Source organism: Hypanus sabinus, chromosome 11, assembly GCF_030144855.1.
Source record: "Hypanus sabinus isolate sHypSab1 chromosome 11, sHypSab1.hap1, whole genome shotgun sequence".
Lineage (NCBI taxonomy): Eukaryota > Metazoa > Chordata > Chondrichthyes > Myliobatiformes > Dasyatidae > Hypanus > Hypanus sabinus.
The window spans coordinates 4,304,693-4,332,047 of record NC_082716.1 but is presented as its reverse complement, the minus strand read 5'-3'; the positions used below and the strand labels follow the sequence as shown (position 1 = coordinate 4,332,047).

General features: G+C 44.7%; 1 protein-coding gene across 1 annotated transcript in view; it reads right to left on the bottom strand.

Annotated features, from left to right (window-relative positions):
• The window catches only part of LOC132401662 (collagen alpha-1(XXIV) chain), a 511,504-nt gene that overhangs the window by 188,947 nt on the left and 295,202 nt on the right, over positions 1–27,355 (bottom strand). Inside the window, exons 20-28 of the mRNA XM_059983704.1 lie at positions 22,984–23,037; positions 19,949–20,002; positions 18,817–18,861; positions 15,165–15,218; positions 14,632–14,676; positions 10,702–10,755; positions 8,132–8,185; positions 7,306–7,359; positions 4,814–4,867 (exon numbers count right to left, since the gene is read on the bottom strand). Of these exons, the coding sequence (XP_059839687.1) occupies positions 4,814–4,867; positions 7,306–7,359; positions 8,132–8,185; positions 10,702–10,755; positions 14,632–14,676; positions 15,165–15,218; positions 18,817–18,861; positions 19,949–20,002; positions 22,984–23,037 (468 nt within the window). The remainder of the gene's footprint in view (positions 1–4,813; positions 4,868–7,305; positions 7,360–8,131; positions 8,186–10,701; positions 10,756–14,631; positions 14,677–15,164; positions 15,219–18,816; positions 18,862–19,948; positions 20,003–22,983; positions 23,038–27,355) is intronic.

Here is a 27,355-nt window from a genome sequence, read left to right as displayed (position 1 = left end):
CCTCACTTCTGCTGCTGTGGTCTTCAGGGAGTAGAAGTACAGCAGGTGATCAGGCTTTCCAAAGTGTGGGTGTGGGACAGCACCGTAAGCTCTCTTGCTGGTCCAGTGTATTGTTTCCTTGTGCACTACAAGTGATTTGTCGGTAATAATCATTTAATAAGACAAAGAACACAGTAATAATAAAAACACCATAAATATAAATACATAAGATATACATGTAGATTGATTGTATGTCCATAAAGTGACACTAGGCACAGGAGTGTCGGTACGTAAGGTGACTGACAGGGAACGATAAAGTAGTGGTGGTTGGGGGTGTGGAGGGGTGGGTTACAGAGTGGAGGTTTTGATCAGCTTACTGCTTGGAGAAAGTAACTGTGTTTGAGTCTGGTGGTCCTATGTAGCCTCCTCTACGACAGGAGTGGGACAACCAGTCCATGAGCAGTGTGTGGGAACCCACATGATGTTACTGGTCCTGTTTCACATCTTTCAGTAACTGTGTTGTTGATCATGGTAGGGTGGTGCTGTTGATGTGTTGTTGATCTTGGTAGGGTGGTGCTGTTGATATGTTGTTGATCTTGGTAGGGTGGTGCTGTTGACGAGTTGATCTTGGTAGGGTGGTGCTGTTGATGTGTTGTTGATCTTGGTAGGGTAGTGCTGTTGACGAGTTGATCTTGATAGGGTGGTGCTGTTGATGTGTTGTTGATCTTGGTAGGGTGGTGCTGTTGACGAGTTGATCTTGATAGGGTGGTGCTGTTGATGTGTTGTTGATCTTGGTAGGGTGGTGCTGTTGACGAGTTGATCTTGGTAGGGTGGTGCTGTTGATGTGTAGTTGATCTTGGTAGGGTGGTGCTGTTGACGTGTTGATCTTGGTAGGGTGGTGCTGTTGATGTGTTGTTGATCTTGGTAGGGTGGTGCTGTTGACGTGTTGTTGATCTTGGTAGGGTGGTGCTGTTGACGAGTTGATCTTGGTAGGGTAGTGCTGTTGACGTGTTGATCTTGGTAGGGTGGTGCTGTTGACGAGTTGATCTTGGTACGGTGGTGCTGTTGATGTGTTGTTGATCTTGGTAGGGTGGTGCTGTTGACGAGTTGATCTTGATAGGGTGGTGCTGTTGATGTGTTGTTGATCTTGGTAGGGTGGTGCTGTTGACGAGTTGATCTTGGTAGGGTGGTGCTGTTGATGTGTTGTTGATCTTGGTAGGGTGGTGCTGTTGATGTGTTGTTGATCTTGGTAGGGTGGTGCTGTTGATCTTGGTAGGGTGGTGCTGTTGACGTGTTGTTGATCTTGGTAGGGTGGTGCTGTTGACGTGTTGATCTTGGTACGGTGGTGCTGTTGATGTGTTGTTGATCTTGGTAGGGTGTTGCTGTTGATGTGTTGTTGATCTTGGTAGGGTGGTGCTGTTGACGAGTTGATCTTGGTAGGGTGGTGCTGTTGACGTGTTGTTGATCTTGGTAGGGTGGTGCTGTTGACGAGTTGATCTTGGTAGGGTGGTGCTGTTGATGTGTTGTTGATCTTGGTAGGGTGGTGCTGTTGACGAGTTGATCTTGGTAGGGTGGTGCTGTTGATGAGTTGATCTTGGTAGGGTGGTGCTGTTGATGTGTTGTTGATCTTGGTACGGTGGTGCTGTTGATGTGTTGTTGATCTTGGTAGGGTGGTGCTGTTGATGTGTTGTTGATCTTGGTAGGGTGGTGCTGTTGACGTGTTGTTGATCTTGGTAGGGTAGTGCTGTTGACGTGTTGATCTTGGTAGGGTGGTGCTGTTGATGTGTTGTTGATCTTGGTAGGGTGGTGCTGTTGACGAGTTGATCTTGGTAGGGTGGTGCTGTTGATGAGTTGATCTTGGTAGGGTGGTGCTGTTGACGTGTTGTTGATCTTGGTAGGGTAGTGCTGTTGACAAGTTGATCTTGGTAGGGTGGTGCTGTTGATGTGTTGTTGATCTTGGTAGGGTGGTGCTGTTGATGTTTTGTTGATCTTAGTAGGGTGGTGCTGTTGACCTGTCGATCTTGGTAGGGTGGTGCTGTTGATGTGTTGTTGATCTTGGTAGGGTGGTGCTGTTGATGAGCTGATCTTGGTACGGTGGTGCTGTTGATGTGTTGTTGATCTTGGTAGGGTGGTGCTGTTGATGTGTTGTTGATCTTGGTAGGGTGGTGCTGTTGATGTGTTGTTGATCTTGGTACGGTGGTGCTGTTGATGTGTTGTTGATCTTGGTAGGGTGGTGCTGTTGACCTGTCGATCTTGGTAGGGTGGTGCTGTTGATGTGTTGTTGATCTTGGTAGGGTGGTGCTGTTGATGTGTTGTTGATCTTGGTAGGGTAGTGCTGTTGACGTGTTGATCTTGGTAGGGTGGTGCTGTTGACGAGTTGATCTTGGTAGGGTGGTGCTGTTGATGTGTTGTTGATCTTGGTAGGGTAGTGCTGTTGACGAGTTGATCTTGGTAGGGTGGTGCTGTTGATGTGTTGTTGATCTTGGTAGGGTAGTGCTGTTGACGAGTTGATCTTGGTAGGGTGGTGCTGTTGATGTGTTGTTGATCTTGGTAGGGTAGTGCTGTTGACGAGTTGATCTTGGTAGGGTGGTGCTGTTGATGAGTTGATCTTGGTAGGGTGGTGCTGTTGATGTGTTGTTGATCTTGGTAGGGTGGTGCTGTTAACGAGTTGATCTTGATAGGGTGGTGCTGTTGATGTGTTGTTGATCTTGGTAGGGTGGTGCTGTTGATGTGTTGTTGATCTTGGTAGGGAGGTGCTATTGACGAGTTGATCTTGGTAGGGTGGTGCTGTTGACGAGTTGATCTTGGTAGGGTGGTGCTGTTGATGAGTTGATCTTGGTAGGGTGGTGCTGTTGATGTGTTGTTGATCTTGGTAGGGTGGTGCTGTTGACGAGTTGATCTTGATAGGGTGGTGCTGTTGATGTGTTGTTGATCTTGGTAGGGAGGTGCTATTGACATGTTGATCTTGGTAGGGTGGTGCTGTTGATGTGTTGTTGATCTTGGTAGGGAGGTGCTGTTGACCTGTCAATCTTGGTAGGGTGGTGCTGTTGATGTGTTGTTGATCTTGGTACGGTGGTGCTGTTGATGTGTTGTTGATCTTGGTAGGGTGGTGCTGTTGATGTGTTGTTGATCTTGGTAGGGTGGTGCTGTTGACCTGTCGATCTTGGTAGGGTGGTGCTGTTGATGTGTTGTTGATCTTGGTAGGGTGGTGCTGTTGATGTGTTGTTGATCTTGGTAGGGTGGTGCTGTTGACCTGTCGATCTTGGTAGGGTGGTGCTGTTGATGTGTTGTTGATCTTGGTACGGTGGTGCTGTTGATGTGTTGTTGATCTTGGTAGGGTGGTGCTGTTGACGTGTCGATCTTGGTAGGGTGGTGCTGTTGATGTGCTGACTACCCTTCCTGTCCGTCTCAGTGCAGTTCCCGTACCACACAGTGATGCAGTTTAGGTGCTCCCTACAGCATGTTATATAGTCACCCAAGCTGTACACACCCTTGAGAACTCCGCTCCTCTCTGCAGCTCCTTTTTGTCCCAGACTGCGATCCAAGCTCAGCAGGCAGACAAAGACAAGGATGCAAATGGAGGATTTTAGGCACTCACCAGCAATTGAACAGTTATTGCCAACAGTTGTACTTCATTAGGAGTTTGAGGAGATTTGGTATGTCACCAAAGACTCTAGCAGGTTTCTACAGATGTACCGTGGAGAGCATTCTAACTGGTTACGTCACCATCTGGCACAGAGGGGCCACCGCACAAGATCGGAAAAAGATGCAGAAAGCTGTAAACCCAGCCAGGTCTACCATGGACACCAGTCTCCCGAGTACTAAGGACATCTTCAAAAGGCGACGCCTCAAAACAGCAGCATTTATCACTGAGGACCCCCACCATCTGAGCTAAGCCCTCTTCTCATTACTTCCATCAGGAAGGAGGTACAGGAGCCTGAAGGCACACACTCAATGACTTAGGAACAGCTTCCCATCCACCATCATATTTCTGAATATTCCATGAACCCATGAACAGTACTGCAGTATTTTGCTCTTTTTTGCACTATTTAGTTATCTATCCATTTATCTATTTATTCATTCATTCACTTATCTACTTAATTATCTTTTTATATTCTTATTGTAATTTATAGTAATTTTATATATTGCACTGTACTGCTGCCACAAAATCTATTTTACATATTTATATATTTATTATTATTGCACTTTATCTAATTTTGTTTTTCTGTGCTGCATCATATTCAGAGTAACAATTATTTCATTCTTCTTTATACTTGAGTACTGGAAATGACATTAAATAATCTAGAATCTCTTGAACAGAACAAATTTCACAGCATACAGTATGCCAGTGCAAATAAACCAGATTCTGATTATTTTTACTCAATCTAAGGAATTACTGGTCATTAACACATAGATTTTTATTGGTTATTAACTTCTGAAAAATGTATTGTGATTGGTAGCTACATATGAAAATAATGCAATTAGCAAGTGCTCAAGTTTTTGATTGGATCAATACCTGTATAAAAATGGACAATTCTGAGCTGAAGTTTCAGTAAAGTTTGGTGACGGGGCTGAACTGTTCTCCTTGTGCACAAGTAAATAAGTAAATAAAGTGAGACTGGGAGGAGATGTAAGTTATTCGAGTGTGGTTCATAGTTTGACAATCTCCACACCCTTCCTATGAAAGGGAAGTATGAGAGGGTATCCAAGCAACTTGAATTCCGTACAGATCAAACAGAAAACAAGTGCACTTGGGAATTCTCGAGATCTGGGAATAGATGGGGTGGACCGGTGAAATGACAGGGAACATCATAGACTGATAAATACCGCTTACCCTTCTCCCTCTCACACCTTGTAACCCTGGTGGTCCTCGTCGTCCAGGGAGTCCCTAGAAGGTAGATGGAAGAGCTGGTATCAGCATGAGGTAAATGTACCAACTTCAAGTTTAATACCATCAGGGAGGGAGTACAGGAGCCTAAAGATGCACACTCAATAGTTCAGGAACAGCTTCTTCCTTCAAAGAACATTCTCCAAAGGTGGTGGCAGTGGAAGCAGACAAGATAGAGACATTTAAGAGGCATTTAGGCAGACACATGAATATGCAGAAAATGGAGGAATATAGAATGTAGAACACAACAGCAAAATACAGGCTCTTCGTCCCACCATGTTGTGCCGGCCTTTCAACCTGATCAAAGTAACTTTTCACTTTTCTATCATCCATGTGCCTGCCTAAGAGTCACTTAAACATCACTGATGTATCTGCCTCTACCACCATATGCTGGCAGTATCTTCTACACACCCATCACTCTCTGTGTAAAAAAACATGCCTGGGACATCTGCCTAATACTTTCTTCCAATCAGTTTTAAATTATACCCCCTGGTATTAGTCATTTTCTTCCTGGAAATAAGTGTCTAGCTGTCCACTCTATATACACCTCTTATCATCTTGTACACCTGTATCAAATTACCTCTCATCCTTCTTCGCTCCAAAAAGAAAAGCACAAGCTCACTCAACCTATCATCATAAAACATGCTCGCTAATCCAGGCAGCATCCTGTTAAATCTCCTCTCCACCCTCCCTGAAGCTTCCCATCCTTTCTATAATGACTAGAACTGAAAATAATATGCCAAAGTTGGTCTAACCAGAGTTTTATAGAGCTGCAACATTACCTTCTGGCTCTTGAACTTCATGCCCTGACTAATGAAGACCAATGCTCTGTACACCTTCTTAACCACCCTATCAACTTGTGTGGCAACTCTGACAGATCTGTGGACATGGACCCCTAGATCCCTCTGTTCCTGCACACTGCTACAAATCTGGCTATTAACTCTGTATTCTGCCTTGAAATTCAACCTACCAAAGTGTGGTGTAATTTTGGAGAATGTGACCATCAACAGTGGATTGCTGCAAAATCCTTTACCCAGTCTGGAATGAGCTGTCAACCGTAGGTACACAGCAGAATGCTCAGCTCTACATTACTACCAAAATCACGCTATGGTCACAGCCACGTGTTCCAACTAGCCCAAAGAAGTCAGTGTCTCTAGGGATGAAATAATTGAAGCCAATCTGTACCCATGTCAGACTGGGAACCGAGACCCTGACCAACATGGGGCAAGAGCAGTCAGGCCTGAGTGGGAGGTCTTTGGGGAACTTTGGCACAGAGAAGGAAATGAGACCCTGGTGCAGATAAGCCATGGGTACATTGAATAGTGGGACAGGCTAGAAGGGCTGAATATCATACTTCAGTTCCTGTCTTCATGTAAGCTTGAGGGATATGGACAAAATAATGAGAGGCATAGATAGATAGAATTTAATGCAAACAACTGTGAGTTGTTGCACTTTCAGAGGAGAAACCAAGATAGGACTTACACGTGGTTCACTTTGGAAGGCTGAACGTGAAGACAGAGTACAAGGTTAATGGTAGGATTCTTATCAGAGGAGAACACGATAGTTCAGCATAGAGGCCAAGAACTTTGGCCAACTTATATAATGGCACTGTGTAGGATTTTACTTACACAGTGAACGGTCGGGCACAGACAAGTGTGGTGAAACAAAGGGATCTGGGGATACAGGTCCATAATTCTTTGAAAGTGGTGTCACAAGCAGATAGGATCATAACTAGAACTTTTGGTACATTGGCTTTCATAAAGCAAAGTATTGAGTACAGGAGTTGAGAGGTTATGATGAGGTTGTATCAGACATTGGTGAGGCCTAATTCGGGGTATTGGGTGCAGTTCTGGTCACCTGCCTACAGGAAAGATATCAATGAAGTTGAGAGAGTATGGAGAAAATTTACAAGAGTGTTGTGGGACTTGAGGACCTGAGTCATAGGAAAAGGCTGAATAGGTTATAAATTTATTCCCTGGAGCCCAGGAGAAAGAGGGGAGATTTAATAGAGGTATACAAAGTTATGAGGATTATAGATTGGGTAAATGCAAGCAGGCAAATGCAAGCAGGTTTTTCTACTCAGGTTGGATGAGAAAAGAACTGTAGGTCAGAGGTTAAGGGTGAAAGGTGAAATATGTAAGGGAACCTGAAGGGGAATTTCTTCACTCAGAGGGTGGTGAGAGTGTGGAATGAGCTGCCAGAGGAAGTGGTGGATACAGGTTTGATTGCAACATTTAAGAGAAGTTTGCACAGGTACGTGGATGGGAAGATTTGAGGGCTGTGGTCCTGGTGCAGGTCGATGGGACGAGGGGAAATAACAGTTCAGCATGGACTAGCTGGGCCAAAGGGTCTGTTCCTGTCACAGTACTCTATGACTCTATGGGTACAGGGCATCAGGTCAGAAGATGAGTTGCACTGTTTTCAGACGAGGTACTCACTGGTTTTCCTTCTGGACCCACAGGTCCGGGTGTCCCGGGAGGTCCCATGTAACCCTACCAAGACAAACAATACAAAGAGAGCGGTTAAACAGCTGGCCATCACCCCTGGCAATCTCCCCTGCAGCTAAGGAATGTGTTTGCGCAGCCTGTGTAGAGGCTGAACTGTTGAAGACAGGCTCTGATCACCCACTGCTCTGCCAGAAAGCTGAATGCTTCTGGTCCTCTGATTCCCCTCCTGGGAGGATATCTGATCTGGCCTCCAACATGATGGTATCAACTTTGATTCTTCCAGTTTCCAGTAATTTCGCCTCCTAACCCTCTGCAACTCTTTCTTTACATTCCCCATTCTAGTTACCACATGTCATTGAACTCCACAGATTCACCACCCCCGGCGAAAGAAATTCCTCCTCATCTCTGTTCTCCTTCTATTCCGAAGCTGTGCCCCATGGTCCTAGACCTTCCTACTATAGCAAACATCCTCTTCACGTCCACTCACACATTTTTGTGTGTGTCACAGTGAAAAACTTTGCAGGTAATTTGTCCAGATTGTGCAAAGTTGCTAAATCAGACAGTTGCTGGCTCAATGGGTCAGTCAGCATTTGCAGAGGTGAACGAACTATGGATGTTTAAAATCAAGAGCCTGTTTTAGGAAGTAACCCTACTGAGCTCCAGGGAGTGGGGTGAGGAATGGAACTGCAGAGTCAGCAGAGAGACCATGGGCTGCATGGAGCCCTCTGAGGCACAGTGACCACAGAAGATAAGGAGAAACACCAAGAGGTGACCTTGTCAAACCTGCACAGTTGCATGTGTCTGATGTACAGCTTACCATAGCACCCTTCTCCCCGGCCGGGCCCAGAGGACCTGGATCACCACGATCACCCTGCCGTGGAAGGAAGAGACAAGTTAAACACTAGCTGACCAGGTGTGAAGGGTGGCACCAAATCATACTTATTGGCCCTCTATCTGTCAGGGTCCACCATAGGTGTTGCGTTGTAACTGTTTAACATGCAAGGCAGGCCAGTACAATATGGAGCAAGCTGTTGCCAATGTCGCAGGCCCCCCTCGCCATGCAGCTAATGAAGTGACAGGAACAGCAGAGACCAATATAGTGCGGGACCAGTGGCGTCACAAAAGTTGCCGGACAGTGTTGAACTTAATGTAGAACTGCCTTAGGGATTCCAGCTCCAGATATTTCCTCGGGGTTTACTCCCGAAGCCTTCCCCATGGTTCAGTACAGCTGCAAGACAGAGATCAGAGTTTTCCTTCTCCGAGATGAGCTGCCAACCACGGCTGATGAGCCCCATCGGCCCAGAGCGACTGGTTTTATGGTGTCAGTAACTCGCTTTTGCCCCTCGTACTTGTCCCACATTACTAAAACATATGAGTTAGTAAGTTAACTGGTCGCATGGGTGTGAGTTGGCAGCACAGGCTCGTTGGGCCAGAGGGGCTTGTTACTGTGTTGTATCTCTAAATTAAAATTATAAAAATAAAATGACTCAAAATCCCTCTGTTATTCTCCCAAAAGCATTTAAACGTGTACGATTTAGACCATAAGACGTAGGAACAGACTTAGGCCGATAGCCCATCGAGTCTGCCCTGCAAAAAGGGTTAGCTGTGCACCTTTAGCTGCTGGATTCCTACACCAATACACTTCATCTGTAGGGTGGCACGGTGGGTAGAGCCACTCCAGACACCCGGGTTCAATCCCAACCTCCGGCGCCGGCCTTGTGGAGTGTGGACGTTCTCACTGTGACCACATGGGTTCTTTCCTGCATCCCATGTCAGTGGGCTAATTGTCTGCTGTAGATTGTCTCCAGTGTGTGGGTGAGGGGTGGAAGCTGGGGGAGTCGATGGGAATGTGGGGAGAATTAAATGGGATCAGTGTAGGATTGGGGCCAATGGGTGGTTGACAGTCAGCATGGACCAATGGGCCAAAGGGCCTGTGTCTGCGCTGCGTATCCATGAAGGGTAGGAGGAGAGGTAGTTGAGGTAATGGGAATCAGATGGAATAGCTAGTCTGTAACACTGGGAAATGGTGTGTGGGAATGGGATTGGCTGTGAGATTATGACTTTGTGCCTTATTGTCTGTCTGCACTGCACTTTCTCTATATCTGCATTCTACACTTCATTCTACATTCTGTTATTGTTTTATTTTCAATGCACTGTGTAATGATTTGATCAGTTAAAGCAGGAGATTCCAGCTGGGGCCATCATTTAATGGTAGGGATCCAAATTATAACAAAGTTTGGGAAACCCTTGGTCTAGAGTATGCTAGAAAAACTTTTCACTGTGTCAGTACACCAAAGTCAGCTAGCATAGATTCAGTGGGTGAAATGTCTTCATTATGAGTCTAAAGGACATTCTGATAATAGCTATCATCACAAATCACCATCAGAATCAGGTTTATTATCACTGGCGCACCATATGTCAGGACATTTGTCGTTTCGCAGTAACAGTGCTAGGTAGAAACGAAGTACTAAATAAATAGTGCAAAATAGTGAGCAACACACAAAATGCTAGAGGAACTCAGCAGGTCAGGCAGCATCTATGGAAATCTGGCATCTTCCCCCTTCTTTTCCAATCCTGAAGAACATCGAATGCTTGTTCTTCTCCATAGATGCTGCCTGACCTGCTGAGTTCCTTCAGCATTTTGTGTGTATTGCTCTGGATTTCCATCATCTGCAGAATCTCTGGTGCAAAATAGCGAGGTTGTGTTCATGGGTTCATTGTCCATTCAGAAATCTAAAGGCAGAGGGGGAAAGCTGTTACTGAAACATTGAGTGTGTGTCTTCAGACTTCTCTACCTCCTCCTTGACGGTAGCAGTGAGGAGGGGGCATGTCCTGGATACGTAGGGTCCTCAGTGCTGGATGCCATCTGCTTGGGGGGGTAGCTCTTTTTAGGATATCCTTGAAGGTGGGGAGGTTTGAACTAGCTGAGTCAGTAGCTTTTCCTGATTCTGTGCATTGGAACTTCCACACCAGATGGTGATGCAACCAGTCAGAATGATTTCTGTAGAAATTTGCTGGACCTTTGGTATTTCACCATGAATTCTGGGGTTATTTCTTCATCAGTGGCATGTGGTGCTCTTCACCCAGGGTGTACCCTCTTTTCAGTGCTACATCAAGGAGGAAGTACAGGAGCTTGAAGGCACACACACAACATTTCAGGAACAGCTTCTTCCCCTCCGACATCAGATTTCTGAATGGACAACGAACTGATGTACAGTATCTTGCTATTTTGCTCTCCTTTTGCATCACTTAATTTTTAAAATATATTTCTTTCTGCAACTTACAGTAATTTTTTAAGTGTTGCACTGTACTGCTGCCACAAAACCACAGATTTCATGACATACGTCAGTGGTTCTGGCAGTCTTAGTGATAATATGAAAAGTTTACCTTTTCGCCGAGAATCCCACGGGGTCCCCGCGGTCCAGGCAAACCAGCAGGACCCTGTGAACAGACAAAAAAACCCAGTAAGTTAATATTACAGTGTTTATGGAGAGAAACTAAACATGGAACATCAAACTGTACAGCCCTTCAGCCTGCAATGTTGTGCTGACCCTTTAACCTACTCTAAGGTCAATCTAACCCTTCCTTCCAACATAGTTCTCCATTGTTCTATCACCCTTGTGCCTTTCTAAGAGTCTCTTCAATACCCCTAACATATCTGCCTCTACCATCACCCCTGGCAACTCATTCCATGTAACCACAACTCTCTGTAAAAACCGACCTCTGACACCCCCCATACTTACATTTGATCACTTTAAAATTATGATCCCTTGTAATAACCATTTCCACCCAGGGAAAAGTTCTCTGGTTGTCTACTCTATCTAGTATTTCATCTTGTACACCTTCATCAATCACTTCTCATCCTCTGTCACTCCACATAGAAAAGCCTTGCCTCACTCAGCCTTTTCACATAAGACATGCTCTCTAACCAAGGCAGCATCCTGGTAGATCTCCTCTGCACCCTCTCTAAAGCTTCCACATCCTTCCTGCAGTGAGGTGGCCAGAACTGACAGGAGGAGTTTGTTTCGATTCTGATTCAGATGGTGCTGGACTTCACCTTAACATGACCCATTTACCGCGGCCTCCGTTAAATCAAGTGTGGATCTCCTGTGCTCTGTGCAGATGGAGGTGGAGGTGTCCAGGAACATCAGCTGTGCCTCAGTGTTGCAGTACTGCCCCTCCACCTGGGTAACCCTGGCACTACCACCCAGCCAGGCATGGTCCCTCCACACTCTCCCACCTTCTCTGCAACTCACCACCCTCGTGTCTTCCTCCTGTCCCAGTTCTGATGAAGGGTTGTTGATCTGAATGTTAACTGTTTCTCTTTCCCAAAGCTGTCATGACACAGGAGGCGGCTGTTCGGCCCATCAAGTCCCTACCAGCTCACAGGACCTCTTTCCTCTCAACTCCTTGACAATTCCTACTCATTCTCCTACCTACAAAACTAACAATTTAAGGTGGTCTATTAACTCACTGACCTGCAGACGTGGGAGGAAATCCATGTGGCCATAGAGAGAGTGTGCAAATTCCACACAAACAGTGCCAAAGGTCAGGATCAAACTCACAAAATTATCAGAAGCTGGGAAGCAGTGACTGGATTTTTTTCCAACCACAGAATGGTTGTAAGGCAGGAGGAGGCCATTCAGCCCATTGCATCTGTTTCAGTTCTCAGTCAGCTATCTAATTCCAAATGCCAACACTTTCTCCTAGTGCTAAACCTACACCTGCCAATTTTTCTCCTGTATTATATTTATTCCAAATGCAAAACCCTACTGGAATTCTCTGACTGGTCTGGTAGTGGCTACAGTGAGAGTATCAGGTGACTTTGTAAATTAAGGTATTGAGTACAAGAGATGAGATGTTATGTTGAAGTTGTGTAAGATGCTGATGAGGCCTAATTTGGGGTATTGTGTACAGTTTTGGTCACCTACCCACAGGAAAGGTATCAAGGACCTGAAGGAGCTGAGTTTGTTGCAGATTGTGCTGGAGAGGCTTTGGAGACGCCAGTGCACGAAAGAGACAAGCTTTCTAATAGTGACTGGCCATCTTAGTTACTTTTCTTGAGACTGTAAGACCCTTTTAGACATTGTTAATGTGGAATGCTGCAGGTTCAATTCACTGATTTATTGGCAGATGGCAGGGGAGTTGCCTGTCCTCGGTAATAGCAAGAACTAGGTCTCAAGCCTAGTCTCAAGGGGTGCGGAGGGCTTTGGCCCACGTGACTTCCTCATCAGGAGACCAGAGTCAGTGTGGATCAGTAACAGCATCTCCTCCTCACTGACAGTCAACACTACTGCGCCTCCAGGGCGTGTGCTTAGCCTACCACTCTACTTCACTGCACCCATGACTGTGTGCCTAGACGCAGCTCAAACATCATCTATAAATTGGCTGATGAGACATCGAGGAAGTGTGCTGGGGTGAGATAGATCAGCAGGTTGAGTGGTGTTGCAACAGCAACCTTGCACCCAATGTCAGTAAGATCAAGAAATTCATTGTGGACTTCAGGAAGGGGAAGTCGAGGGAACACACACCTGTCCTCATAAGGGATCAGCAGTGGAAAGGGTGAGCAGTTTTAAATTCCTGGGTGTCAACATCTCTGAAGATCTATTCTGGGCCAAACATATTGATGCAATCACTATAAAGCACCAAAGATAGGCATCAACTACAGATTGGTGACCTAAACGGGGAGCAAATTCAGAAAACGGAGATGCAAAGGGACTTGGAAATCCTCATGCAGAATTCCCTGAAGGTTGAGTCAGTGGCGAGGAAGGCAAATGCAATGTTAGCATTCGTTTTGAGAGGACTAGAATACAACAGCAAGGATGTAATGCTAAGGCTTTATAAGGCATTGGTCAGACTAAATTTAGAGTATTGTGAGCAGTTTGGGTTCCATATCTGTAAGAGAATGCGCTGGGAATTAGAGAGGGTCCAGAGGAGATCCATGAGAATGATAACAGGAATGAAAGGGCTAATGTATAAGGAGTGTTTGATAGCTCTAGGACTGCACTTGTTGGCAGTGGGGGAGAAATCACATTGAAACCTGTTGAATATTGTAAGTCCAAGAAAGAATGGAGGAGGAGAGGCTGTTTCCTACAGTGAGGGAGTCCAGGACCAGAGGACACATCCTCATAATAGAGGGATGCTCCTTCAGAACAGAGATGAAGAGGAATTTATTTTGCCAGAGAGTGGTGAATCTGTGGAATTCATTGCCACAGTTGGCTGTGGAGACTAAATTATGGGGTACATTTAAAGTGGAATTTGATATGTTCTTGACAGTTTGCTTTTCCATAAGGTTTTAGGACATAGAGCAGTAGAGCACAGGTACAGGCCCTTTGGCCCACAATGTTGTGCCAAACCAATTAAATTAGTAATCAAATGGCCAACTAAACTAATCCCTTGTGCCTACACACTGTCCATATCCCTCCATTTCCTCACATTCTTTTCTTTGTAATTTCTTTTATTAAAGTTCATCAAACAAACATTTCCATAAGATGTATTTCAGACATTGTACATATATATCATTTGTAAATGTTTCTAATCACCACCCAGGGCAGTATATTCCAGGCACCCACCACTCTCCATGTAAGAAAAAACTTACCCATTGCATCTCTGTGGTGAACTACATACACCTGTCTGGACACGCCCCCCCCCCCCCCCCCCCGCTGACTTTTCCTGTGGCTCCTCCCACTGACCCCGGTATAAAGGCGATTGGAGCCTGGGCCCTGCCCTCAGTCTCCAGGATGTAGTGTGGTGGTCAATTGCTGCTTGTTCTTACTTCCAGTCAATAAAAGCCTATATCTCGCCTCACGTCTCGGAGAGTTATTAATGGTGCATCAATCTCCTTTGAAATTACCCCCCTCTCACCTTAAATGCATCTCCTCTGGAATGAGACATTTCAACCCTGGGAAAAAGATATTGTCAATCCACTTTATCTATGTCTCTCATAATCTTAAAAACCTCCCCTTACCCTCTGCCACTCCAGAGAAAACAACCCAAGTTTGTCCAACCTCTCATTATAGCTCATGCCCTTTAATCCAGGCAGCATCCTGGTGAGCCTCTTCTACACCCTCTCCAAAGCCTCAACGTCCTTCCTGTAGCAGGGAGATCAGAACTGAATGCAATAGTCCAGATGCGGCCTTACTAGAGTTTTAATGAAACTCTTTGACAAGATTGCCTGCCACCGCCCCCCCCATTCTTTATCCCAGCAACGGTTCAGTTTACGAAGTTCAAAGCTTAAATTTAAGTCAAAATCTAAATGCACTCGCCCCACCGAAATGTCACAAACAGACACTGAGCAGGAAAAAAGTCTAAACATACCAGCTCTCCAATCTTCCCACTGTTTCCCAGATCTCCTTGCTCCCCCTTTGGGAAAGAACAATGACACAAAACACTTTTACCATTAGCACCATCGTTTTTACAAGGAGAGACAGGTTAAAGACAGTCTGCTGAAAGGTTGGTGGGGGGCACCTCAGAATACAGGGACATCCATTTGGAACAGAGATGAGTGGAAATTTCTTTATCCAAAAGATGGTGAATCTGTGGAATTCATTGCCACGGACAGTTGTGGTGGCCAAGTTATTGGGTATATTTTAAGTGGAGATAGACCAACATATAGTCAAAAGTTATAAGAAGGCAGGAGAATGGGACTGTGAGGGAAAATAAATCAGCCATGATAGAATGGGAGAGCAGACTTGATGGGCCGAATGGCCTAATTCTGCTCCTACATCTTATGCGCTGATGGATGGGGAAATGACACAGAAAGGGCGATGAGGCCAAAACAGATCAGCCATGGCCGCATTGTGGCTTACTTCTGTTTTTCTATTTTCTTTTTTATTGCCATTGAAGGTTACCTTCATGCCTTCCAATCCGATCTCTCCAGGATATCCTTTCCGGCCTGGTCTCCCCTAAAACAGAGTTCAGTGGTTAGTGAAGTTACCATGATTGTTCCACACAATCATTTAAGATTCACTCGACTTGAATACTAGGTCTGACAATCAGTACTGGGCTCACAGGGAATTAAATTTAAATCCAACACTCACAGAATGCTGGAAGAACTCAGCAGGTCAAACAGGGAAGAGGAATAAGCAATTGACATTTTGGATCCTTCAACAGGACTGGAGAGGAAAGGGGAAGAAGCAGAATCAGAAGTTGGAAACTACGAAATCTTACGTTTTGGACATTTTATATTAACCGGGAGGACTGTCAGATATGGGTCTCTTTAGAAGCTAACTCTGTTAATAAATTTTCTATTATTTCTCTTCTCAGATCCTCACTCCCTTTATCTTTTAGTAAACTAACTGAACATTTGGTAGTTAAACATACTTTGAGGATCTGCGTACAATCTAGGGAATTCTTTGGTCTATTGAGACTTTCTTGTCTAGTCCCATTTGTTTTAACTATATTTTTAAACCTTCAGTGACCGACTCAAAAAGAATGGGATAGATTGGATATTAAATGCTTCCAGGATTTGTTTGTTGGAGGAAGTCTTCTTTCGTTTGAGCAAATGTCAGCTAAATATAGTTCATCCAAAACTCAATTTTTTTGTTATTTACAAATTAGACTCTTTCTGCATTCTCAACTATATATATTTCCTATAAGTTCCGATAAGGACTTATTAGATGTAATTTGTGTTGGCGTGTGGCCTAGTGGATAAGGCATCGGTCTAGCGATCTGAAGGTCGCTGGTTCGAGCCTCAGCTGAGGCAGCATGTTTGTGTCCTTGAGCAAGGCACTGATCAACACATTGCTCTGCGACAACACCGGTGCCAAGCTGTATGGGTCCTAGTGCCCATCCCTTGGACAACATCGGTGGCATGGAGAGGGGAGACTTGCAGCTTGGGCAACTGCTGGTCTCCCATACAACCCTGCCCAGGCCTGAGCCCTGGAAACCTTCCAAGGTGCAAATCCATGGTCTCATGAGACTAATGGATGCCTATAAGATGTAATTTTTTAATTGGAAACCTTTTTATAATGGTTCAATATGGTATGTTGTTAGGAATGAGAAATGTTCCTATAGACAAAATTAAAATTCTTTGGGAACAAGATTTACAGACTTCAATTTCTGAGGAAACTTGGAATGAAATTTTTAAATTGGTGAACACTTCATTGTTCTGCGCCTGTCATTCCCTTTTACGATTGAAAGTGGCTCATAGGGCTCACATGTCTAAAGATAAGCTATCTCGTTTTTATTCGGATATATCCCCTTTCTGTGATAGATGTAATAATGGAGAAGCCTCATTACTTCACATGTTTTGGACATATCCAAGCCTTGAAAGTTACTGGAAGGAAGTATTCCAAACTTTCTCGGTACTTTTCAAGGCTAATTTTAAGCCTAACCCCTTGACCACATTAGTTGGTATCGTTGGAGGAAAAGACTTTATTTTGGAGACCCCTGATTTGCATATTTTGGCTTTTACTTCTCTTATATCTAGGAGGGCGCTCTTGCTTAAATGGAAGGATGCTGTTCCGCCTACTCATGCTCAATGGTTACGGGATGCTATGTCATGCTTAAATTTAGAGAAGATCTGATGTTCAGTTTTTGAATCTAGCCGAGACTTTTATACATTGTAGGGACCATTTTTGAGTTATTTTCAATATCTTTGACTTGTTGTAAAAGAACAGATGGTGGCTAATAATATATTTTATTATATGATAAGGGCTTTTCCCCCTTTTTCTTGCTTTTTCTAACAGCTCTGACTTTGGTAGTGGGTTTAGATTTTTTTTCTGTAAAACAAAATTATTGTATTTCAATATTACGATTTAATTTAATTTTTATGAATACAGAGTTTTGTGATTGTAACTATTTTTAAATCAATGAATTTGGTACTTTTTTGACTAATATATCTTCTTGTACTCTATATTCTTTATGCAGAAACTAATAAAAATATTGAAAGAGAAGTTGGTGCGGTGGGAAGGAGTAAAAGCTAGCAGGTGATTGGTGAGACCAGGTGAGGGGGAAGATCACGGGTGGGTGAAGGGGATGAAGTGAGAAGCTGGGAGCTGATAGGTGGAAGAGATAAAGGGCTATAGAAGAAGGAATCTGATAGGAGAGGAGAGAGGATGAGGACCAGGGGGAGCTGATGAGCAGGTGAAGAGAATAGAGGGGGTGAGAGAGGAACCAGAATGGGGTGTGGAAAAAGAGAGAAGGGAGAGACGGAAAATTACCGGAATTTGAAGAAATCGATGTTCCTGCATCATGTTGGAGGCCACCCAGATGGAATATAAGATGTTGCTCTTCCAACCTGAGAGTGGCCTCATCATGGCAGAAGAGCCCATGGACCAACATATCAGAATGGGAATGGGAATGGGAAGACAAGTGGAAATGGGTGGCCATTGGGAGAGGCTGCCTTTTGCAGCAGACAGAACAAAGGTGCCCAGCAGAACCATTTCCCCAGTCTACATCAAGTCTCACTGATTTAGGCCAGACTGGGAGAACCACATTCAATAAATGAGCCTGACAGACTCAAAGGTGAAGTGTCACCTCACCTGGAAAGATGGGTTGGGTCCTTGAATAGAGCTGAGGGAGCAGGTGAATGGGCAGGTTTTGCACTTAGACCATTTGCAGGTTAAGGATTAAGTAACAGGAGGGAGATCAGTGGATAGGGGAGTCATGCAGAAAGTGATCCTGCTGGAAAGCAGAGAGTGAGAAGGGAGTGAAAGACGTGGTATTGACATCCTGTTGGAGATGGCAGAAGTTGTGGGAAGTGATATGATCAATGAGAGGCTCATGGAATGGTAGATAAGGTCAAGGAGAACCCTATCCCTGGTATGGCGGTAAGAGGGTTGGGTGAGGGAAGTGGAGGTGACGCAGGTGAGGGCAGTATCAACAACAGAAGGGGAACCCCTTTCTTTGAAGGAGAACAACATCTCAGATGATCTGGAATGGAATGCCTCATCTGCAAACAGATGCAGCAGAGTGAGAGGAACTGAGAGAAGAGAATAGAGACGCTGGGTTCTAGAGCAACACTTGACCAGTCGGAGGAGCTCAGTAGATCAAACAGCAGTTCCTCTCCATATCCTGAACCAAACAGAGGGTGGTGAATCTATGGAATTCATTGCCACTGTCAGCCATGGAGGCCAAGTCATTGAGTATATTTAAAGCAGAGATTGATGGATTCTTGGTTAGTCAGAGCATGAAGGGATACGGGAAGAAGGCAGGAGATTGGGGCTGGGAGGGCCATTATGAAATGGTGGAGCAGACTCAATGGGCCAAATGGCCTAATTCTGCTCCTATATTGCATGCTCTTATGGTCTAATCCATTGATGATCTGAGCTGTAACATAGATCCGACTGAGTCACCAAAGAAATGGACCTAGGACACCCCAACCCCTATGTCATTATTTATTTATTTACTGATACAGCATAGAATAGGAACTTCCGGCCAACCCAGCAACCCCTGATTTAACCCTAGTCTGATTTTGTGACAAAGACAAGCACCGTTACATCATTTGGTATCTACACACAATTCTGAAAAAAAAGTGTAACTGTCAGGTTGAAGACTTACAAGTGACCCTTGGCTTCCTGGTGGCCCCTGTGGTCCTTCATCTCCCTGTTGAAGAAGGACAAATGGGTTAAATGTTGTTGTGTCCGTCATGACAGGCACCTAGAAACGAGCCACATGGTGGCACAGCAGGAAGAGCCACTGCCCCCTAGCTCCAGGGACCTCGGTTCGAACCCCACTGGCGCTGTCTGTGTGGAGTTCACATGTGTTCCACAGGTGCTCCGGTTCTCTCCCACATCTGAGATAAGTGTTAATTGGCTGCTGTAAATTATCCCCAGTGTGTGGGTGAGGGGTGGAACCTGGGGGTAGTTGATAGGAATGTGGGGAGATTGAAATGGGATCAGTGTAGGATTGGTGTCAATGGTCAGCACAGAGGGCCTGTTTTCCTGCTCTGTCTACAGCTCCACAAAGTCTGGAAAGAAAGCAAAGGAGGTTGATGAGAATCAGGGGCCCGGATTACAGGGAGAGGTTTAAGGTGGAGAGTGAAGAACCAGAGGGCACAGGTTTAAGGTGAGATCTAGTGGGAACCTGAGGGACAAAGTTTTCACCCAGGGACATTTAAGAACACTTAAGAGACATTTAGGGACATTTAAGAGACCCTTAGATAGGAACATGGATGAAAGAACAATGGGCTATGGTGGAGGGAAGGGTTAGACTGATCTTGGAGTGGGTTAAAAGGTCAGCACAACATCATGGGCTGAAGGGCCTGTACTGTGCTGTGACGTTCTATGTTCTATGTATAAGGTACATTAATAACATTTAAAAAACACTTGGACAAATACCCTTGACAGTTCCCTCTTAGACAAATTCATGAGGCACTGATTTCTTTCTGGGCAGTACAGTGGTGTAGCAATTAGCATAATGCTTTACAGCACCAGTGACATGGATTCAATTCCTGTAAGGAGGTTGTGCGATGAAGTGACTGCGTGAGTTTCCTCAGTTTCCTCCCAAATTCCAAAGATGTGTAAGTACGGTTTAGTGAGTTGTGGGCCTGATGTGTTGGCAGTGGAAGTATGGACATTTGCTGGTCATCCTCAGCACATCCTCGGACTGTGCGGCTTGTGAACAGAGTTGATGCATTTCACTGTGTGCTTGGATATCTCAATGCTCATGTGACAAATGAAACTAATCTTACCTCTTGGCCCTTGGGTCCACGAGGGCCTGGCAGTCCTCTATCACCAGGTTCACCCTAGACAGCCAAACAGGAGGAATGTAATTAAAGGCTTATAAAGACATGAAAAATATGCTACATACACACAAGATCCATGCAAAATCAAGGATTAAGGATCAACTTTATCCACCATATACATTTACATGGATTAGGAATTGGTGTAGTGAGTTGGTCAGGGTGAGACATGCAACAAAAAACAACATTCAACAATTATAAAGAACAAAGATTATATAAAAATAGTTAGAGGCTAACGAACGGAATGGGAATAAAATGTGCATAAATACCAGCATGTACATATTTACAATGTAAACAGCATTGTAAAAAGTAGTTTCAAGTGCTTACAGTGCAGTGTGCTGACTGAGGTAATAGATAGAGGGGTATGGGAAGGGGGAGCTAACTAGAATGGTGGATCAGGTTAACTGCCTGAGGGGACAAACTTATAAGGAGGTGTAAAGTTTTTGCTTTAATCTTGTTTTGTCTGATCGGCACCACCCCAATAACTCCACAATCCCAGTTAGCCCTAACCAAATCACAGAACAATTTACAATGACCAATTAACATAACCGGTGTGCATTTGGATTGTGGGAGGAAAAAACAAACTCCTTACAGAGGACACCGGGATTGAACTCTAAGCTCCAATGCCCTGAGATGTAATAGCATCACGCTAACATCCACACTACTGTCGCACCCATTCTCTTCCCCTTCATCTCTCCTCAGTAAGTACCATACCATCCATCACAGCCCAACCAAGGCAGCTGTGGAGGTCAAGTCGTTGGGTTTATTTAAGGCAGAGATTGATAGGTTCTTGACTGACCACAGCATCAAAGGTTATGGGGAGAAGGCCTGGGAGTTGCATTGAGGAGGGGATAAAAAGATCAGCCATGATTGAATGGTGGAGCAGACTTGATGTGCCAAATGGCCTAATTCTGCTCCTATGTCTTATGGTCTTATGGTCTAACAAGTTACGCCTTAACCTTAGTCTTAACCCATGACCTTTAGTTCTAGTGTCACCCATCCTCAGTAGAAAAAGCCTGCTTGCATTTACCCTGTCTATGCTCCTCATGATTTTGTAAACTTTCTCTCTTTCAATCTTATTGATATTTTTCCTGTAGGTAGGGTAGGATGCATACAATAAATGGCAGGGCATTTAAGGAATTTTATTGAATCGAGTGACTGTGGGAGAGGGTGGTAAAGAAGCCAAATGATACGCTTGCTTTCAAAGGTCAGGGCATAGAATATAAAATTTGAGGTATTATGTTGTTACTTTACAGTAGAATACTTTGGAGTACAGTGTGCTGTTCTGGTCATCACACACAGGACTGTGCTGGAGAGAGCACAGAGGAGATTCACCAGGATGGAGGATTTTAATCATTGGTAGAAACATCCTCTCCATGTCCACTCTAACTAGGCCTTTCAATATCCGTTAAATTTCAGTGAGATCCTCCTTCATTCTTCGAAACTCCAGTGAGTACAGGTCTAGAGCCGAAGGCTCCTCATATGTAAACCGTTCCACTCCTGAGATCATTCGTGTGAACCTCCTCTGGACTCTCTCCAATGTCAGCACATCTTTCCATCGATAAGTGCCCAAAACTACTCAGAATACTCCAAGTGCAGTCTGGCCAATGGAATATAAAGCCTCAGCATTACAAACCTGCTTTTATGTTCTAGTCCTCTTGAAATGAATGCTAACATTTCATTTGCCTTCCTCCCACAGACTCAACCTGAAAGTTAACCTTTAGGGAATCCTGCATGAGGACTCCCAAGTCCCTTTGCACCTCTGAGTTTTGAATTTTCTCCACATTTAGAGAATAGTCCACACTCCGAAACACTGCTTCTGCCAAAGTGCACGACCATACACTTCCCTACATTATATTCCATCTGCCACTAATTTGACCATTCTCCTAATCTGACTTCCTGCAGACACCCTGCTTCCTTGACACCACCTATCTTCATATTATCTGCAAATCTGGCCACAAAGCTGTCACTTCCATCATTGAAATCATTGAAGTATAATGTGAAAAGAATTGATCCCAGCACCAACCCCTATGGGACACCACTAGCCATCAGCAGCCAAGAGAAAAGACTCCCTTTATTCCCATCCTTTGCCTCCTGCCTGTCAGCCAATGCTCTATCTATCTTTCCTGCAATACCACAGGCTCTTGTTTAAACTGTGGGTGGTATCTGGAACTTGCTGGCGGGATCAGATACAGTTACTATGTTTGAGAGACATTAAGACAGACACTTACATGGCAAAGCATAAAAAGACGTAGACTATGTAGACATGTTGGATTAGTGCAGATGGGCAGAGTCGTCAACATGGACGTGGTGGGTGGTACAACAATGGAACTACAATTAGCATATTGCTTTTCTTCAATCGTCATAACTTGTTCTAATCTTTAGAAAAAACTTCAAACGGTTTATAATATTTGCAAAATAAATTATGTTTTCATCATTCTGTTTGTCTACCTGGTGTACTAATTTAGTGTGATCAGATGCACAGTTTCTTTGTAGTTAGCATCATGTTCTCAGAATGCCAACTGTAAGATTGGGTTTCAATTCCCACTGCTGTTCGTTTGGAGTTTGTACATTCTCCCAGTGACCACTCGGGTTTCTTCTCACGTTGAAAACACCTACGGGTTAGGGTTAGTCAGCTGTGGGCATGTTGTGTTGGCTCTGGAAGCATGGTGATGTTTGCAGGATGGCCAACGGTATGGAGTTTGTACGTTCTCCTGGTGACTGCTTGGGTTTCCTCCCACGTTGAAAACACCTATGGGTTAGGGTTAGTCAGCTGTGGGCATGTTGTGTTGGCTCCTGTGAATGATCCAGGACACTTGCAGGCTGCCCCGCACAATCCTCGCTGATTTGATTTGACGCAAACAACGCATTTCACCATATCTTTCGACATACATGCGACAAGCTGTTAATCTAATCTTTAACTTTAACTTGTGAAGTCACTGTTGCAGCACGACCTAAAATAAATGGATTTTTTATCCACCTACCTTTGGACCTTCAACTCCATTAGAGCCCGGCAGCCCAATATCCCCAGGAAAACCCTGAAAAACAGATGTCAGATTGATCAATTGGTTTATTACTATAAGTTGGATTGATGTACAATAGACAAAATTGTTTTACATGCCATCTACACAGATCATTTCATTTCCAGCTTCTCAACAAAACTCACTCAGGTGCAACTCCCTTACTGACCCTGCTCAACATCTGTTAAATAATCTTTCCATTAAATGGTCTGTCCATCCAGGACATCTTCAACAAGCAATGCCTCAGAAAGACAGCATGCATCATTAAAAATCTTCATTACCCAGGACATGCCCTCTTCTCATTGCTACCATCAGGGAGGAGGTACAGGAGCCTGAAAGCACACTCAACAATACAGGAACAGCTCCTTCTCCTCCACCATCAGATTTCTGAATGGACAATGAATTATGTATTGCAATGTTCTGCTGCCATATAACAACACATTTCACAATATACTGTATGCCAGTGAAATTAAAACTGATTGTGAAACGTCAACTATAGTCTTTTCCATAGATGCTGCCTGGCCTGCTGAGTTCATCCTGTATTTTGTGTGTTTCCAGCACCTGCAGACTTTCTCTTGTTTGTGATTGAATCTGAAGGATGCGCGGCAGCTGTGGCAGGGCTTCAGTAGTGTACAGTTCTGGTCACCGAATTATAGGTGGGACTAGGTGAGATTAAGAGTTCGGCACAGACTAGGAGGGCCTAGATGGCCTGTTTCCGTGCTGTGATTGTTATATGGTTATATGGCTTAAGTGGTATCACCTCCTACAAAGTTAAATCAGGCAACATAGGTGACAACGAGGCTTTGCTTCCAGGTGAGCTCAATACCTTTCATGCTCACTTTGACCATCAAAACAGGTAGGCACCTTCACAAACTCCCACAGCCCCTGATGACACTGTGATTTCAATTTCCAAGGCCAATGAGAGAGCATTGTTCAGGAAGGTGAATCCATGGCCAATGACTAAAAACGTGTGCTGATCACCAGTACCTCTCACTTTGGCAGTCTAAGGTACCCACGTGCTTCAAGCAGGATTCAATTGTACCAGTGCCTCAGAAAAACACTGTAACTTACCTCAGTGACTATTGTCCACAAGCACTTACATCCACTGTGATGAAGTTTTTTGAGAGGCTAGTGATGAAACACATCAACTCCTGCCTGAGAAGTGACTTGGATCTGTTCCAATTTGTGTACCACTACAACAGATGAACCAACAGATGCCATTTCATTGGCTCTTCACTAAACCCTGGAACATCTGGACAGTGAAGATACACACATCTGCATGCTCCTCATTACCACAGCTCAGCACTCAGTACTATCATCTCCTCAAAACTAATCAATAAGCTTCAAAACCTTGGCCTCAATATCTTCTTGTGCAACTGGATCCTCAAATTCCTCACTTGTGGACCCCAGTCAGTTTGGATTGGTAGTAACATCTCTTCCATGATCTCCATCAGCATGAGCACCACAAGACTGTGTGATTAGTCCCCTGCTCTTCTCACCTTACACTTATGACTGTGTGGCCAAGCACAGCTCCAGTTCCATATTTGGTCAGACCAAAGGTGGTGAGGAATCAGCACATAGGAGGGAGACTGAAAGTCTGACTGAGTCGTGCCACAGCAGAAACCTCTCACTCAGTGTCAAAAAAAAAGAGATGATTATTGATTTCAGGAGTAGGAAATCAGAGGTCCATGGGCCAGTCCTCAATGGGGGATCAAAGCTGGAGAGGGTCAACAGCTTTAAATTCCTCAGTGTTGTCATTTCAGAGGATTTGTCCTAAGCTCAGCACATAGTGGTCATTACGAAGAAAGCGCAGCAGTGTCTCTACTTTCTTAAAATTTTGTGAAGGTTCTACATGTGATCAAAAACTTTGACAAATTTCTACAGATGTATGGTGCAGAGTATATTTACTGGTTGCATCACAGCCTGGTATGGAAACACCAATGCCCTTAAACAGAAAATCCTACAAAAAGTAGGGGATACAGCCCAGTGCATCATAAGAAAAGCCCTCACCAACATTGAGCACAACTACACATGTTACAGGAAAGCAGCATCCATCATCAGGGACCCCCACCATCCAGGGCATCTTCTCTTCTTGCTGCTGTCATCAGGAAGGAGGTACAGGAGCCTCAGGACCCTCATCACAAGGTTCAGCAACAGTTGTCACTCCTCAACCACTGGGCTCTTGAACCAGAGGAGATAAATTTACTTAACTTCACTCGCTTCCACAACCAATGGCTTCACTTTCAAGGAACTTCATCTCACGCGTCTATATTTATTGTTTATTATTTATTATTATTATTTCCTTTTATTCACTGTCTTTTTGTATTGGCACAGCTTGTTGATTGTTTTAAACATTGGCTGTTGTTTCATGTAGTCTTTCATTGACTCTATTATGGTATTTGTATTTACTGTGAATGCCTGCAAGAAAATGAATCTCAGGGTTGTATACGGTGACGTATCTATACTGGTGAAGTCCCACCAGTGCTTTATAAAGCCTCAATACAATATACTCGCTTTTAAATCCTAATCCTCTTGAAATGAATACGAACACCATATCTGCCTTCATCACCACCTACTCAAGCTGCAAATTAACCTTTAGGGAATCCTGCACAAGGACTCCCAAGTACCTTTGCATCTCAGACTTTTGTATTTTCTCTATTTAGAAAATAGTCTACCCTTTTACTTCAACCAAAGTGCATGATCATACACTTCCCAGCACTATTCCATCTGCCACTTCTTTGCCCATCCTCCTAACTGGCTTACTGATTGCATCACTTGTACCATCAAGGACTGTTGGCTACTTCCCTAAGAGCAAGTCATGGATCACCAGTGGTCTAAAGGCTGTTCTCCACCACAGAAAGACAGCCTTTAGAGGAATTGAAACGTGCAGAGGGAGCTAAAGGAGAAGATCAAGTTGGCAAAAGGGGAATACAGGAGAGAACTGGAGAACAAGCTGGGGCAGAGTAGCACACAGGAGGTGTGCAGAGGCGTGAAGAACATCATTGGCTGTAAAGCCTTGGCATGCGGCTGTGAATGGGTTAATGAGTTACACCAATTCTTTAATAGGTTTGACAATTGCCCTCCTGTTCACACCCCTCAGCAAAATAGTCTAGGTGCCGAGGCACCCAAAGCTCCCTCAGCACCAACACCTCCCCTCCTCCCACTTCCCCATCCAGTACAACACGTGGATGAGCAACACAGGCTACCACTATCTACATCCCCTCCTTACCCTGCACCTGTCATATATATCTCCACATACCAACTGCCATGGTCCCAATCTTCACCCCCTCCCAGCCCCCACCTTCCCCCTTCCACCAACTCCCCAGTCATCATCGACTCGTCTTCACCACTGAGCAGCTGGGAAGGGCTCTGGGGAAACTCGGACATGGCAAAGCATTGCAACCAGACAGTGTGAACCACGAGGTCCTGAAGGAGTGTGCTGAGCAGCTGTGTGGAGTTCTCCAGCGCATTTTCAATCTGAGTCTCAGCCTGGAAAGGTCCCGACTGTGTGGAAAACATCAAGTGTGGTTCCAGTATCCAAGAAGGGCCAACCAAAAGTCTTGAATAACTACTGTCCAGTGGCCCTGACCTCACATGTCATGAAGGAGCTAGAGAGGCTGGTCCTGGCTCACCTCCGACCCTGGTCAGATCAGCCCTTAGTCCCTGCAGTTTGCCTACTAGGAGCACCTTGACAATGCTGTTATCTACCTACTGAACGGTGTCTCCTCCCATTTGGATAAGCAAGGCAGCACTGTGAACATCATGTTTTTTTAATTTCTCAAGTGCCTTCAATACCATACAGGCCTCATTACTGAAGGAAAAGTTCAATTTTGTAGTGTCCTGGATAATGGACTACCTGACTGGCAGACCATAGTTTGTGCAGCTTCAGAGCTGTGTGTCAGACATGGCTGTAAGCAGCACTGGGGCCCCACAGGGGACCGTGTCGGCTCCCTTCCTGTTTACCCTGTATACCTCGGACTTTAGATACAACACTGGGTCACGTCATCCACAGAAATACCCTGATGACTCAGCAATAGTTGGGTGTATATAGGGAGGACAGGAGGATAAACACAGGGCCCTGTTGGAGGACATTGTCAAATGGTGCAAGCTGAATCATCTGCTGCTCAACATCAGTCAGACAAAGGATATGGTGATGGACTTTAGGAAGACTAAGCCTGCAATGCTCCCATGGGCTCTTAAATGGTTAAGCAGCCTCATGTGTCTTCTTGTAAGGAACTTCTGAAAATCCAAATACACAACATCCACCAATTCTCCTTTATCTCTCCTGCTTGTTATTTCTTCGAAGAATTCTGACAGATTCCCTTGAAGAAATCAT